The sequence below is a fragment of the Eucyclogobius newberryi genome, unplaced genomic scaffold (assembly GCF_026437365.1).
Source record: "Eucyclogobius newberryi isolate DKJ021-1_F unplaced genomic scaffold, fEucNew1.0.hap1 SCAF_14, whole genome shotgun sequence".
In the NCBI taxonomy this organism is placed as follows: domain Eukaryota; kingdom Metazoa; phylum Chordata; class Actinopteri; order Gobiiformes; family Gobiidae; genus Eucyclogobius; species Eucyclogobius newberryi.
Window position 1 is genome coordinate 3,672,039 of NW_027315768.1, and position 16,743 is coordinate 3,688,781.

General features: G+C 47.0%; 1 protein-coding gene and 1 long non-coding RNA gene across 3 annotated transcripts in view; one reads left to right on the forward strand and one right to left on the reverse strand.

Moving 5' to 3' along the window:
- Positions 1–9,885, forward strand: part of slc37a1 (solute carrier family 37 member 1) — a 49,971-nt gene extending 40,086 nt beyond the window's left edge. For both annotated transcript variants that reach the window (XM_072444180.1, XM_072444181.1), the window contains 7 exons: positions 31–116; positions 1,517–1,565; positions 5,849–5,922; positions 6,009–6,087; positions 6,408–6,505; positions 8,891–8,955; positions 9,656–9,885. In XM_072444180.1, the coding sequence (XP_072300281.1) occupies positions 31–116; positions 1,517–1,565; positions 5,849–5,922; positions 6,009–6,087; positions 6,408–6,505; positions 8,891–8,955; positions 9,656–9,671 (467 nt within the window). In that variant the 3' untranslated portion in view covers positions 9,672–9,885. The remainder of the gene's footprint in view (positions 1–30; positions 117–1,516; positions 1,566–5,848; positions 5,923–6,008; positions 6,088–6,407; positions 6,506–8,890; positions 8,956–9,655) is intronic.
- Positions 3,784–4,693, reverse strand: LOC140359314 (uncharacterized). The gene is made up of 3 exons (XR_011926850.1): positions 4,357–4,693; positions 3,927–4,223; positions 3,784–3,838 (listed from the first exon to the last, which is right to left on the reverse strand). It is a non-coding gene; the product is annotated as an uncharacterized lncRNA (long non-coding RNA).
- Positions 9,886–16,743: the final 6,858 nt, after the last annotated feature.

The following is a 16,743-nucleotide window of genomic DNA, read 5'->3' on the forward strand; positions in this document are numbered from 1 at the left end:
TCTTCATTAGCTCCTGTCTTCTGTCCTCAGGTGGGGTCCTGGCGGGCGTGGTCTCTGACAAACTGGGCATGAGGGCCAGTACCTGTGCCGTGATGCTGCTGCTGGCCGCTCCCACTGTGAGTCCAGGCTCTCTGTAACGAGTCCTCGTCCTAAAGAGTTTACTGCCAGGGTCAACGACACTGAGGAGAAGACACTTGCACAACTAGACACAGTACTGGAAGAAACATCCTTCCACCAAAAGTGAAATGCTTCGAATGTACTTTCAGATGGAGTAACGATAGTGGAGGACGACAGACTTAAGACTTAAACAATGACTTGAACAGTTCTTAGCAGAAAATATGCATTAAACCAACACTCCAGAGTCTACACAGTTTATGAGTCAGACACTTTGAATATTTGTTCAGATTTGAAATATTCTGATCTTCATCAATGGTTTAAGCAAAGATTGTCTTCGTTGAAATTAAATTATACTTATGAAATAATATTTCATAAGTATAATTTCATAAAGAATCCTAATTGGATTAAGAAGAGCGACGGCTTGTCAGGACTAATGAGGATCATCAATTATAAAGATCACAAACTAGGAATTGGCCTCGATGACGTAAAACAATGAATAATAATAGTCAAATATAATGTATAAACTATGACAAATGAAAGGCATGCATAAATAAGTATAATACAGCACAATAATACAACTATGGACAGAAAACCATTGTGATTCCAGCATCTGTCCAGTAGAGGGAGATAGAGTCAATGTAGAGCTTGTAGAGATTCAAACAGACATAAACAATGACTTACAATACAGCCAAAATAAAAGTCAATCAGGTTGAAACTATTTTGATTTGATTGATTAACAATAATTAATTAATGAATTAATCAATGGAATAATGATCATGCCATGTGCTGAGACCTGTACATTTAGTCTTATGCACAGGCTTTACATTGTACACAGCTGATCCAATCATCAAAAGAATATTGGCTAGTTTAATCAATAAGTAAAATCGTTGTTCATTAACTCTTTTATTATGTAACTTTTCTGGTGGAGAGCATGTTCCATGCTTTGCCTGGAGTGTTCCACAGTATTGCATTAAACTATCTCCATGGAGATGAGCAGGTGATGCCACCAGCAGTTACAGATCTGGGCCTTCATTTATAAAGCCCAGGACGCACAAAACAAAGAGCCAAGGAGTGTGTGTGTGTGTCTGTGTCTGTGTCTGTGTCTGTGTCTGTGTCTGTGTCTGTGTCTGTGTGTCTGTGTGTCTGTGTGTCTGTGTGTCTGTGTGTCTGTGTCTGTGTGTCTGTGTGTCTGTGTGTCTGTGTGTCTGTGTGTCTGTGTGTCTGTGTGTCTGTGTGTCTGTGTCTGTGTGTCTGTGTCTGTGTCTCTGTGTCTCTGTGTCTCTGTGTCTCTGTGTCTCTGTGTCTGTCTGTCTCTGTGGTGGGACAAACATGATGTGCTTTTTAAGAAGAGTTCCATATTTATGCTTGTCTGGTTCTAATCCTGGTTGTTGTCCTGCAGCTCTACGGCTTCTCCATGATCAGTCAGTTTGGACTGGGACCAACCATAGGTGAGACACTGACCCTTCTTTGCTCTTTGACATTCTGAAGATCCCGAGTCGAGGCTGAGATCTGATCTGTCCTTCTTTATGTGAAGTTAAGCACCATATAAACCCGCTACAACACATGAAAAGTACAACACTCACTGCAGCTCACAGGCCAGTTCACCAGAGGGCGCTCTCACGTCACACTGTTCACTTGTGTATGTGCCACGCCTCGTACGGAGCCCCTCGTCCCAGAGCCTGGTGTGTCCAGAAGGACTGCGGTGACCTGTAGAATATAATGCACACGCACATGAATACATTGGAAAAGAAACATGCTGCTACTGCTTGTTCCCGGTAGGGGTCGCAGGTGACTGGAGCCTATCCCAGTGACTTGGGGCCTCAGGCGGGCCAGCTCGTCCCAGGGTTCTTAGAGTTTTTATGTATTCGTTTTGTGTAATCAGCTGTTGTGGTCAGACTGGTCACATTACGCAGCACACGGACCATTTCCCATGAGCGCTAACAGAGACTCAACTCAAATTGTGTCGCTCACTGGCTTTGTGACACTCGTTATCTCTGAGCTGGAGTTCAGACGGGGAGATTAAAGCCCTCTGTTGGCCTTGGACGTATTCCCGGTGTTTTTCTGTCTACACTGAGCTCTGAAAACTCCACTAAGTCTTTTATGGCTCGGCGCTAGAGCGAGAGCAGGGATGAAGTGGGCGGGGCTAACACTTAGTTCTTAATGGTTCTTAATGATTTCTGTTGTGTTTGTCACGCCTCTTCGACAGTTCTTCTCACATTCTGGTACGTGACACGTTCATGTGTGTGACTTTAGTCCTAGTTTAGTCCTGAAATAGTCCCCCTGGTTTAGACCGGGAAAAAGACTCCCAGAGAAGTCCTGTTGCAGACCTGGTTTGGTTGTGTCATATTTCTTGTATTGTCCTAGTTTGGCCCTCGTTTAGACTAGTTTTAGACCTGAGAGTCCTGCAGATGAAGAATTTCAGACCAACTCCTGGAATATTTGTTTAGGTAGTTCATTTATTGAGACAGGGAAAGTGCACAATTGTCCTAAACTTTAGGGGAGGAGCCTATTGTACATGTTTTGAGTGGGCGGGGAAACCTCGGCCGGCACGAGGAGAAGATGCAAACCCCGTACCACCTGGGAATCGATCCTCCCCCGTCTTTCTTTTTTGGGCTTCATCTAGACTAGTTTTCATTCTGCTTGTTCTGGAACCTGAAAGTCTCACTGTAGACCTGGATCAGTCCTGGAGAAGTCTCAATGTAGACCTGGATCAGTCCTGGAGAAGTCTCAATGTAGACCTGGATCAGTCCTGGAGAAGTCTCAATGTAGACCTGGATCAGTCCTGGAGAAGTCTCACTGTAGACCTGGATCAGTCCTGGAGAAGTCTCAATGTAGACCTGGATCAGTCCTGGAGAAGTCTCACTGTAGACCTGGATCAGTCCTGGAGAAGTCTCAATGTAGACCTGGATCAGTCCTGGAGAAGTCTCACTGTAGACCTGGATCAGTCCTGGAGAAGTCTCACTGTAGACCTGGATCAGTCCTGGAGAAGTCTCACTGTAGACCTGGATCAGTCCTGGAGAAGTCTCAATGTTGTAGACTTGGTTTAGGCCTGGTTTAGGCCTGGTTTAGACCTGGTTTAGGCCTGGTTTGGGCCTGGTGTAGACCTGGTTTAGGTCTGGTTTAGACCTGGTCTAGGCCTGGTTTAGGCCTGGTTTAGACCTGGTTTAGGCCTGGTTTGGGCCTGGTGTAGACCTGGTTTAGGTCTGGTTTAGACCTGGTCTAGGCCTGGTTTAGGCCTGGTTTGGGCCTGGTTTGGGCCTGGTTTAGGCCTGGTTTAGGCCTGGTTTGGGCCTGGTTTGGGCCTGGTTTGGGCCTGGTTTGGGCCTGGTTTGGGCCTGGTTTAGGCCTGGTTTGGGCCTGGTTTAGGCCTGGTTTAGACTTGTGCTGTGCTGCAGGGATGCTGCTGATGTGTGGCGCTCTGGTTTAGGCCTGGTTTAGGCCTGGTTTAGACCTGGTTTAGACCTGGTTTAGGCCTGGTTTAGGCCTGGTTTAGGCCTGGTTTGGGCCTGGTGTAGACCTGGTTTAGGCCTGGTTTAGACCTGGTTTAGACCTGGTTTAGACCTGGTTTGGGCCTGGTTTAGGCCTGGTTTGGGCGTGGTTTAGGCCTGGTTTAGACTTGTGCTGTGCTGCAGGGATGCTGCTGATGTGTGGAGCTCTGGTTTAGGCCTGGTTTAGGCCTGGTTTAGACCTGGTTTAGACCTGGTTTAGGCCTGGTTTGGGCCTGGTGTAGACCTGGTTTAGGCCTGGTTTAGGCCTGGTTTAGACCTGGTTTAGACCTGGTTTAGACCTGGTTTAGACCTGGTTTAGACCTGGTTTGGGCCTGGTCTAGGCCTGGTTTAGGCCTGGTTTGGGCCTGGTCTAGGCCTGGTTTGGGCCTGGTCTAGGCCTGGTTTAGGCCTGGTTTGGGTCTGGTTTGGGCCTGGTTTGGGCCTGGTTTGGGCCTGGTTTGGGCCTGGTTTAGGCCTGGTTTGGGCCTGGTTTGGGCCTGGTTTAGGCCTGGTTTGGGCCTGGTTTAGGCCTGGTTTGGGCCTGGTTTGGGCCTGGTTTGGGCCTGGTTTGGGCCTGGTTTGGGCCTGGTTTAGGCCTGGTTTGGGCCTGGTTTAGGCCTGGTTTAGACTTGTGCTGTGCTGCAGGGATGCTGCTGGTGTGTGGAGCTCTGGTTTAGGCCTGGTTTAGACTTGTGCTGTGCTGCAGGGATGCTGCTGGTGTGTGGAGCTCTGGTTTAGGCCTGGTTTGGACCTGGTTTGGGCCTGGACTAGGCCTGGTTTAGATCTGGTTTGGGCCTGGTTTAGACCTGGTCTAGGCCTGGTTTAGGCCTGGTTTAGACCTGGTTTAGACCTGGTTTAGGCCTGGTTTAGGCCTGGTTTAGGCCTGGTTTAGGCCTGGTTTAGACCTGGTTTAGGCCTGGTTTAGGCCTGGTTTAGGCCTGGTTTAGGCCTGGTTTAGGCCTGGTTTAGACCTGGTTTAGGCCTGGTTTAGACCTGGTTTAGGCCTGGTTTAGGCCTGGTTTGGGCCTGGTGTAGACCTGGTTTAGGTCTGGTTTAGACCTGGTTTAGGTCTGGTCTAGACCTGGTTTAGGTCTGGTTTAGGTCTGGTTTAGACCTGGTTTGGGCCTGGTCTAGGCCTGGTTTAGGCCTGGTTTGGGCCTGGTTTGGGCCTGGTTTAGGCCTGGTTTGGGCCTGGTTTGGGCCTGGTTTGGGCCTGGTTTGGGCCTGGTTTGGGCCTGGTTTGGGCCTGGTTTGGGCCTGGTTTAGGCCTGGTTTAGACTTGTGCTGTGCTGCAGGGATGCTGCTGATGTGTGGAGCTCTGGTTTAGGCCTGGTTTAGGCCTGGTTTAGACCTGGTTTAGACCTGGTTTAGACCTGGTTTAGGCCTGGTTTAGGCCTGGTTTAGGCCTGGTTTGGGCCTGGTGTAGACCTGGTTTAGGCCTGGTTTAGACCTGGTTTAGACCTGGTTTAGACCTGGTTTGGGCCTGGTTTAGGCCTGGTTTGGGCCTGGTTTAGGCCTGGTTTAGACTTGTGCTGTGCTGCAGGGATGCTGCTGATGTGTGGAGCTCTGGTTTAGGCCTGGTTTAGGCCTGGTTTAGACCTGGTTTAGACCTGGTTTAGGCCTGGTTTGGGCCTGGTGTAGACCTGGTTTAGGCCTGGTTTAGGCCTGGTTTAGACCTGGTTTAGACCTGGTTTAGACCTGGTTTAGACCTGGTTTAGACCTGGTTTAGACCTGGTTTAGACCTGGTTTGGGCCTTGTCTAGGCCTGGTTTGGGCCTGGTTTGGGCCTGGTTTGGGCCTGGTTTAGACCTGGTTTAGACCTGGTTTGGGCCTGGTCTAGGCCTGGTTTAGACCTGGTTTAGGCCTGGTTTGGGCCTGGTCTAGGCCTGGTTTGGGCCTGGTCTAGGCCTGGTTTAGGCCTGGTTTGGGCCTGGTTTGGGCCTGGTTTGGGCCTGGTTTGGGCCTGGTTTGGGCCTGGTTTAGGCCTGGTTTGGGCCTGGTTTAGGCCTGGTTTGGGCCTGGTTTGGGCCTGGTTTGGGCCTGGTTTGGGCCTGGTTTGGGCCTGGTTTAGGCCTGGTTTGGGCCTGGTTTAGGCCTGGTTTAGACTTGTGCTGTGCTGCAGGGATGCTGCTGGTGTGTGGAGCTCTGGTTTAGGCCTGGTTTAGACTTGTGCTGTGCTGCAGGGATGCTGCTGGTGTGTGGAGCTCTGGTTTAGGCCTGGTTTAGACTTGTGCTGTGCTGCAGGGATGCTGCTGGTGTGTGGAGCTCTGGTGAATGGACCGTACTCTCTCATTACGACGGCCGTCTCTGCAGATCTGGTACGACGACGCACTCACACTTTTCATCCATTGATTTTATTGCGCTTTTTATTTGGACTATTCATGAACAGTTTGTGTTGTCCCAGGGCACACACAAGAGCCTGAAGGGGAACGCACGGGCCCTGTCCACAGTCACGGCCATCATCGACGGGACGGGCTCAGTGGGTAAGTGTCCTTTGCTGACCGCTCTGATGCTAAATAACCGGCCTGGAAGAAAATGACTTGAATCCAGAATCACTGTATTTGAAACCAGTCAGAAAAATAGAGAAACAGAAATAACCTAAACCTAATCTCGAGACCAAATATGTACATTAGCTTGAGAGTCCTTTCTTTTAGAATATCATATTTACTGTCATAAGATCCAGGTGGAGTTGTCAAAGCTCAAAAAGACACTTGGCTCAGCAGCAGAACCTTTTAGGCGTCAGATACAGTCTGAAGGTGGAACAGCACAGAACACTTGAGTGTAAAGACTGCGTGTGTTTCAGGGGCCGCTCTGGGACCCCTGCTGGCCGGGCTGCTGTCTCCAGGAGGCTGGGACCAGGTCTTCTACATGCTGATGACCGCAGACTTCTTGGCTCTCCTGGTCAGTAGCATTGAAATGATTTTGTTGGGTTTTGACCTCCGGCTGAGCAATGAATTCAATTTGAACTTGAGATTCCATCATGTTTTGAAGTCCACAGCAGACGGGTCAGACTTTGGAGGAGGAATTAGACTCCTCTTTTTGCCGTTGAATGGCAATGATTAAAAGTCTGAGGAAATAAACACTGAAAGCATTTTGTATTTGTTTTTGGATAATACTTGACTTAAGAGCAGTGGTGCAGCCTGTCTGGAGCAGATGTTGGGCTCGCTTCATGCTCCGGAGCAGCTCAAGCGTTCAAGTCACTACACAAGGGAAACTGCAAGAAATACAAAGCAACACTTACTGGCCATTCAATTAGAAACATCAGATTATATATAAAATAGATCTCACAAAACAGGCACCAATAAAAGATAAGATATTCCTTTATTGTCCCACATGGGGAAATTTCATTGGTGCAACGCAGGAAGATCCAGAGGTAGATACAGAAGAACAGATCACTTATAGGAAGTCTGAAAAACACTTTCAGTAGAAGATCTCCTATAAATAAATAAAAACTCCCATAGACAAATAAATAAATAAATACATAAATACCATTGCATGTGATCACGACAGTAATTGCAAATGAATATGTGTCACGACACATATTTTAAGTAAGTAAATATACAATCCAGAGGTGAGAGGCATGGGCTAGTTCTGAAACAGTCCTCCACCTGGTTTGGACCCAAGCGTTTGGACCCGAGCGTTTGGCCCCGAGCGTTTGGACCCGAGCGTTTGGCCCCGAGCGTTTGGACCCGAGCGTTTGGACCCGAGCGTTTGGACCCGAGCGTTTGGACCCGAGCGTTTGGACCCGAGCGTTTGGACCCGAGCGTTTGGACCCGAGCGTTTGGCCCCGAGCGTTTGGACCCGAGCGTTTGGACCCGAGCGTTTGGCCCCGAGCGTTTGGCCCCGAGCGTTTGGCCCCGAGCGTTTGGCCCCGAGCGTTTGGCCCCGAGCGTTTGGCCCCGTAATGGTGATGATGATGAAGAACAATAGAGGCCCAACACAGTCCAGAGTTTTGAGGCCCAAATACACCGTGTGGTTCTGAAGTCCAGACATGGCAGTGTCACAGTCTGCAGGGCATTCTTACTTTCAGTCCAATATTATTCTATTTTTGTGCAACAGGACAGTCCCAGACACAGGACAGTCCCAGACACAGGACACTGGACAGTCCCAGACACAGGACAGTCCCAGACACAGGACACTGGACAGTCCCAGACACAGGACACTGGACAGTCCCAGACACAGGACACTGGACAGTCCCAGACACAGGACACAGGACAGTCCCAGACACAGGACACAGGACAGTCCCAGACACAGGACACAGGACACAGGACAGTCCCAGACACAGGACACAGGACAGTCCCAGACACAGGACACAGGACACAGGACAGTCCCAGACACAGGACACAGGACAGTCCCGGACACAGGACAGTCCCAGACACAGGACAGTCCCAGACACAGGACAGTCCCAGTCCAGACACAGGACAGTCCCAGACACAGGACAGTCCCAGTCCAGAGACAGGACAGTCCCAGACACAGGACAGTCCCAGACACAGGACAGTCCCAGACACAGGACAGTCCCAGTCCAGAGACAGGACAGACCCAGACACAGGACAGTCCCAGTCCAGAGACAGGACAGTCCCAGTTCAGACACAGGACAGTCCCAGTCCAGACACAGGACAGTCCCAGTCCAGACACAGGACAGTCCCAGTCCAGACACAGGACAGCCCCAGACACAGGACAGCCCCAGACACAGGACAGTCCCAGACACAGGACAGTCCCAGACACAGGACAGTCCATGGCTTTGTGTTCCTGCTGTACACACTTTTTCCAAGTCTTTGTCCAAAACAAAATTGCCTTCTCTTTCCCGTTTATTTTTGAATATATTTGGTAGAGTTCCAGATGAGCGATGCATTGGTGTCGTGTAGATATTATTCCTGAAGTGGAAGTTCAGATTTCAGTCGGGTTTTATCGTTGCTTCGCTTTATTTCTTGATTATAACAAACAGCTCCAGAAGTTTCACACCTGCTTTGGTCCTTGAGAATATTGATCGCTATTGATAATGTTTTAGATTTAGAGTTTTCACTCAGAGATTTGATCAAACATTTTCCAATTTGAATCGACTGCAAACCAGACATTCAGCACCAGAAAAGTATTGCACCTTTTAAATATCTAGTATCAATCGTGTGCATGTTTTAGGAGGTTAGAGAGAACGTGCACATGGTGCCACCGCGAGAACGTGCACATGGTGCCACCGCAAGAACGTCACCGCGAGAACGTGCACATGGTGCCACCGCAAGAACGTCACCGCGAGACTAAGTTCTATGCTCTGTTTTGTGTTCCTCTCAGCTGCTGCTCCGGCTCGTCACCAAAGAACTGAGTTGCAGTCAGCCCAGACCCATCACCACCGTCCAGTGAGTGCTTCTCACACCGCCTCCCACGCTCTGCTCCTCTGACCCTCAGCTCACCCTCAGCTCACCCTCAGATCACCCTCAGATCACCCTCAGCTCACCCTCAGCTCACCCTCAGATCACCCTCAGATCACCCTCAGCTCACCCTCAGCTCACCCTCAGATCACCCTCAGATCACCCTCAGATCACCCTCAGATCACCCTCAGCTCACCCTCAGATCACCCTCAGATCACCCTCAGCTCACCCTCAGATCACCCTCAGCTCACCCTCAGATCACCCTCAGATCACCCTCAGCTCACCCTCAGATCACCCTCAGATCACCCTCAGCTCACCCTCAGATCACCCTCAGATCACCCTCAGATCACCCTCAGATCACCCTCAGATCACCCTCAGATCACCCTCAGCTCACCCTCAGCTCACCCTCAGATCACCCTCAGATCACCCTCAGCTCACCCTCAGATCACCCTCAGATCACCCTCAGCTCACCCTCAGCTCACCCTCAGCTCACCCTCAGATCACCCTCAGCTCACCCTCAGATCACCCTCAGATCACCCTCAGATCACCCTCAGATCACCCTCAGCTCACCCTCAGATCACCCTCAGCTCACCCTCAGCTCACCCTCAGATCACCCTCAGCTCACCCTCAGATCACCCTCAGATCACCCTCAGCTCACCCTCAGATCACCCTCTCCCTCTTTTTGCAGGTTGAAGGAGCACTGAGTACTGAGTACAAGGCCAAAAGCTGCTCTAGAAGAACATACTCTTCCTGATCCACTGCCTGTGGGACCTGAGGAATGTCTAAGGAACCCCTTCTTCTTGACTGTTGCACCTGATGAACATGTAATGAACATGCTCCTCCTGAACTCTACACAAAATGACCATGTTCCTCCTGACTAAGGGACCTGAGGAACATCAGAGGAACGTGTTCTTGACTTTTCTACCTGAGGAACATCAGAGGAACCTGTTCTTGACTGTTCTACATGTGGAACATTAGAGGAACATGCTCTTCTTGACTGTTCTACCTGAGGAACATTAGAGGAACATGCTCTTCTTGACTGTTCTACCTGAGGAACATTAGAGGAACATGCTCTTCTTGACTGTTCTACCTGAGGAACATTAGAGGAACATGCTCTTCTTGACTGTTCTACCTGAGGAACATTAGAGGAACATGCTCTTCTTGACTGTTCTACCTGAGGAACATTAGAGGAACATGCTCTTCTTGACTGTTCTACCTGAGGAACATTAGAGGAACATGCTCTTCTTGACTGTTCTACCTGAGGAACATTAGAGGAACATGCTCTTCTTGACTGTTCTACCTGAGGAACATTAGAGGAACATGCTCTTCTTGACTGTTCTACCTGAGGAACATTAGAGGAACATGCTCTTCTTGACTGTTCTACCTGAGGAACATTAGAGGAACATGCTCTTCTTGACTGTTCTACCTGAGGAACATTAGAGGAACATACTCTTCTTGACTGTTCTACCTGAGCAACATTAGAGGAACATGCTCTTCTTGACTGTTCTACCTGAGGAACATTAGAGGAACATGCTCTTCTTGACTGTTCTACCTGAGGAACATTAGAGGAACATGCTCTTCTTGACTGTTCTACCTGAGGAACATTAGAGGAACATGCTCTTCTTGACTGTTCTACCTGAGGAACATTAGAGGAACATGCTCTTCTTGACTGTTCTACCTGAGGAACATTAGAGGAACATGCTCTTCTTGACTGTTCTACCTGAGGAACATTAGAGGAACATGCTCTTCTTGACTGTTCTACCTGAGGAACATCAGAGGAACATGCTCTTCTTGACTGTTCTACCTGAGGAACATTAGAGGAACATGCTCTTCTTGACTGTTCTACCTGAGGAACATCAGAGGAACGTGTTCTTGACTGTTCTACCTGAGGAACATTAGAGGAACATGCTCTTCTTGACTGTTCTACATGTGGAACATTAGAGGAACATGCTCTTCTTGACTGTTCTACCTGAGGAACATTAGAGGAACATGCTCTTCTTGACTGTTCTACCTGAGGAACATTAGAGGAACATGCTCTTCTTGACTGTTCTACCTGAGGAACATTAGAGGAACATGCTCTTCTTGACTGTTCTACCTGAGGAACATTAGAGGAACATGCTCTTCTTGACTGTTCTACCTGAGGAACATTAGAGGAACATGCTCTTCTTGACTGTTCTACCTGAGGAACATTAGAGGAACATGCTCTTCTTGACTGTTCTACCTGAGGAACATTAGAGGAACATGCTCTTCTTGACTGTTCTACCTGAGGAACATTAGAGGAACATGCTCTTCTTGACTGTTCTACCTGAGGAACATTAGAGGAACATACTCTTCTTGACTGTTCTACCTGAGGAACATTAGAGGAACATGCTCTTCTTGACTGTTCTACCTGAGGAACATTAGAGGAACATGCTCTTCTTGACTGTTCTACCTGAGGAACATTAGAGGAACATGCTCTTCTTGACTGTTCTACCTGAGGAACATTAGAGGAACATGCTCTTCTTGACTGTTCTACCTGAGGAACATTAGAGGAACATGCTCTTCTTGACTGTTCTACCTGAGGAACATTAGAGGAACATGCTCTTCTTGACTGTTCTACCTGAGGAACATCAGAGGAACATGCTCTTCTTGACTGTTCTACCTGAGGAACATTAGAGGAACATGCTCTTCTTGACTGTTCTACCTGAGGAACATCAGAGGAACGTGTTCTTGACTGTTCTACCTGAGGAACATTAGAGGAACATGCTCTTCTTGACTGTTCTACATGTGGAACATTAGAGGAACATGCTCTTCTTGACTGTTCTACCTGAGGAACATTAGAGGAACATGCTCTTCTTGACTGTTCTACCTGAGGAACATTAGAGGAACATGCTCTTCTTGACTGTTCTACCTGAGGAACATTAGAGGAACATGCTCTTCTTGACTGTTCTACCTGAGGAACATTAGAGGAACATGCTCTTCTTGACTGTTCTACCTGAGGAACATTAGAGGAACATGCTCTTCTTGACTGTTCTACCTGAGGAACATTAGAGGAACATGCTCTTCTTGACTGTTCTACCTGAGGAACATTAGAGGAACATGCTCTTCTTGACTGTTCTACCTGAGGAACATTAGAGGAACATGCTCTTCTTGACTGTTCTACCTGAGGAACATTAGAGGAACATACTCTTCTTGACTGTTCTACCTGAGGAACATTAGAGGAACATGCTCTTCTTGACTGTTCTACCTGAGGAACATTAGAGGAACATGCTCTTCTTGACTGTTCTACCTGAGGAACATTAGAGGAACATGCTCTTCTTGACTGTTCTACCTGAGGAACATTAGAGGAACATGCTCTTCTTGACTGTTCTACCTGAGGAACATTAGAGGAACATGCTCTTCTTGACTGTTCTACCTGAGGAACATCAGAGGAACATGCTCTTCTTGACTGTTCTACCTGAGGAACATTAGAGGAACATGCTCTTCTTGACTGTTCTACCTGAGGAACATCAGAGGAACGTGTTCTTGACTGTTCTACCTGGTGAACATTAGAGGAACATGAGAGGAACATGTGGGTCAGGTCATTCTCCTGCTCCCAGAAGAACTTCGATGGTAGCTACTGCAGAAGGCTGGAGAGGACTGGAACGTACCACTGCCTTAAATTGCACCAAAGAGAATGTCCTCGCGCCGAAATGATGATGATTCTTCTTCTAGTTCTTGGACGTTTTCTGCGCTGAACTGGAGAAACTGAGTGTCTGCTCATTTATCAATATAATTTATTGGTCCTGTGATGATTATTTATGGGATTCTTTGCCTTTGGTTTGAATCAAAACAGAATAAAATGATTTTTTTGTCTGCCGTGTTGGTTCAGTTTGTTCCTCTGAGACCTCCAGGAGATATGTCCTCAAATGAATAATATTGCAATAGTTGTATTGTACATTTTCTAATATAGAGTATTGAGCGCATTGTTTATGATTAAAAGTATTTTCTAACAAGCTCAAAAAGACGTGTCCTCTCCCACAAGAGAAGAAGTGACATTTGGCCCTTTTTGTGCTTCATTTAATAAACCAAATAAGACGGTTGTTGGTGGAACATTAGTGCCTTTTCCATCCACACGAAGGCAAGGCAAGTTTATTTTTAGAGCACATTTCATACACAAGGCAATTCAAAGTGCTTCACACAGCAGGAAAAATGCATTCAAATCACAAAGAAATTACAGAAACAGAAATACAATAAAATTAACTAAATTAAAAATTATCAATCCAACTGATTTTCTAAACTAATAAAATCACAAACAAAAGAGAAGAGTGCAAAGAAAAAATCCTTTCAGTCATATGCGCAGCTAAACAAAACTGTTTTTAGCTTAGATTTGAACATTGTCAGAGTTGAAGCCTGTCTCACATCTTCAGGAAGACTGTTCCAGATTTTAGCTGCATAAAACTGAAACGCATATTCCCCATGTTTAGTCCTGACTCTGGCACCAGCAGGAGGCCGGTCCCTGAGGTCCTCAGAGTCCGAGATGGTTCATATGGCACTAACATATCCAAGATGTACTTTGGTGCTAGGCCATGGAGAGACTTGTACACAAGCAGAGCTGCTTTAAAGTCTATTCTCTGAGCCACAGGGAGCCAGTGCAGAGACCTGAGAACAGGACTAATGTGATCATACTTCCTGGTTCTAGTCAGGACCCGAGCAGCAGCGTTCTGGATGTACTGCAGCTGTTTTACAACTCGTTTGGAGAGACCAGTGAGCGGCCGTTACAGTCTAATCTACTGGAGACAAACGCGTGGATAAGTCTCTCTAAATCTGGTTTTGACACTATATTTTTGATTTTGGCAATGTTTTTTAGATGGTAAAAAGCTGCTGATGTTATTGATTTGACGTGGCTATTAAAGTTCAAGTCTGAGTCCATTATTACCCCCAGATTTCTAATTTGGTTTGTAGGTTTTAGAGCGAGACTCTGGAGGTGACCGCTAACACTTTCTCTTTGTTTCTGTGGGCCAAAAACGATTATTTCAGTCTTGTCTGAGTTCAGCTGGAGAAAGTTGTTTTGCATCCACACACTGATCTGTTGGATGCAGTGACAGAGTGAATCTACTGGTCCATATTCACCTGCCGATAGTGAAACATAGATCTGAGTGTCGTCTGCATAATTGTGATAGGACACATTTTCACTGCGTATCAACTGACCTAACGGCAGCATGTAGAGGTTGAACAGAAGGGGACCCAGGACTGACCCTTGGGGCACTCCACAGGTCAGGGTCATGTGGTCTGAGACACAGCTACCAATTTCAACAAAGTACTTCCTGTCTTCCAGATAGGACCTTAACCAGTTTAGGGCAGTGCCAGTGATGCCCACCCAGTCCTCTAGTCTCTGTAAGAGGATCCCATGATCGACAGTGTCAAAAGCAGCACTCAGATCTAACAGAATTAAGACTGAGGCTTTGCCCGTGTCAGTGTTCAGGCGGATGTCATTTGTCACCTTGACAAGAGCAGTCTCAGTGCTGTGATGAGGTCTAAAACCTGACTGAAAAACATCAAATGAGTTGTTTATTAAGAGGAAATCTGTGAGCTGTTGGTAAACAACCTTTTCAAGGACTTTGCCCCAAAATGTCAGATTAGAGATGGGCCGGTAATGACTCAGTACTGCGGCATCAAGACTGCTCTTCTTTAGGAGAGGCTTTATGACCGCAGTTTTCAAAGACATTGGGAATGTTCCAGATTGAAGCGACATGTTAACTATGTGAGTGAATGGTGCTAACAAACTGTTCAGCACAGACTTTAGAAATTTGGTGGGTAACACATCAAGGCAGCATGTAGATGAACTTAGACTGGTGATGATCTCATGGACAGTTTTGTCAGTTACTGGTGCAAAGTGAGTTAGCTCTAAGTGTCTTGGTGGTTTTAGGGTAATTTTTTGCATTGTGGGATTTATAGCATTTTTAATGCCCTGAACTTTGTCATTAAAGAATAATGCAAACTCATTACACTTGGATGTGGAAATGAGTTCTAACGGCAGCTGAGCTGGAGGGTTTGTTAATCTGTTTACTGTGGCAAACCGGGCACGCGAGTTGTTACTGCAGCTTCCAATTATTTCAGAAAAATATCTTTCCCTAGTTCTACATAAGATTAGGTTGTACATGTTCAGCTTTTCTTTGTAAATCTCTTTTTGAACCTGGAGCTTTGACTTGCGCCATTTCCGTTCGGCCCTGCGGCACTCCCTTTTCTGTGCCCTGACCGAATCATCATTTCTCCACGGCGCCTTCTGCTTACTTTTAACCATTTTAGCCTTTATAGGGGCGATGGTGTCCAGAACATTCAAAACACTAGATGTAAGAGAGTTCAACAAATCATTTACATTAGAACATGAGACATTTTCAAAGTTTATCATTTCCATAAACAGTGCACCTGTGCCATCACTTATGTGTCTCCTCTGAACAACTGCAGGACCAACCGGAGGTTTGGGAGAAACAGACAGGTCAAAGAAGACACAGAAATGATCAGACAGAGCAACATCGATCACATTAACATTTGAAATATTTACCCCCTTTGTAATTATGAGATCTAGAGTGTGTCCTTTGCTGTGGGTGGGGCCTCTCACATGCTGAGTAAGACTGAAGGTTTCAAGGACAGCATCAAGCTCTTTAGCGTTTCTGTCACAAATATTATCAACATGCACATTGAAATCACCTGTAATGACCAAACCATCAAAGTCTGTGCATATGACTGAAAGCATCTCAGTAAAATCATCAATAAAACTTTGGCAGTGCTGGGGAAGCTTGTATAAAACAATGAAGAGAATGGATGGAGACCGTTTTAGCTCCATTTTAAAGGATACATACTCAAATGATGAAAACACCCCAAAAGACAACCTGCGGGTAATTATTTCATCTCTAAAGACAGCACAGACTCCACCCCCTTTTTTGTTTTCTCGTGTTTCAGATTCAAACTTAAAGTTGGGTGGAGCAGATTCTATCAGAACTACATTTCCTGTGTTTTTGTCAAGCCATGTTTCAGTTAAAAACATAAAATCAAGATTATAAGAAGAAATAAAATTATTAATTAAGAGAGATTTGTTACATAAGGATCTGACATTTAGCACAGCAAGTTTCAGACTAGTTTCAGTGAGACTGGGCTTTATCTTTTCACAGGGAATATGAATCACATTTCTCAGATTGGGCCTGACTCGCATTTTGTTTTTCCATCTCTGTGATGATGTGACTACAGAAATAGCACTAGGGGGGGCTCTTTTTACATAGGGCCCCGGGTTGGTTTGATTTTTAATGTGACAATAAGTCCCGGCAACGCTGAGACCCAGTGCATCCTAGCTATGGGAGATACCAGGTGAAAGGCGAGGTTGGATGGGTGGTGGGGCTTTTGTAGCCAAGGAGAGTTTGGGACTAGGTGAGAGGCGAGGGGGGATGGGTGGTGGGGCTTTTGTTGGTGTAGTCGGTACTGACATAGCCCTTTCTATATTGGGCGTGAGTGGAGCCATCTTAATGCCTGATTTGATCAGACTTTCAAAATGGCTGGGAAGGCCCATGGGTGAGAGTGGAGATGAGAAGGAGAATGATGAATCTTTAGTGGGAGTAGATGTTGCAGGGGGAACCCAGGGCTGGTGTGAAGGCAGGGGCGATGACAGGGATGTTGTTGGGCTTGTCACAGATGGGTCCAAGGCCTTTGAAGATTGTTCCTTTGCTGGAGGCGGTGGAGGTGAATGTGGAGCAGCTGGAGCTGAATCCTTTGCTGGTGGTGGTGGAGCAGCTGCTGATGAATCCTTTGGTGGAGGCTGAGGTT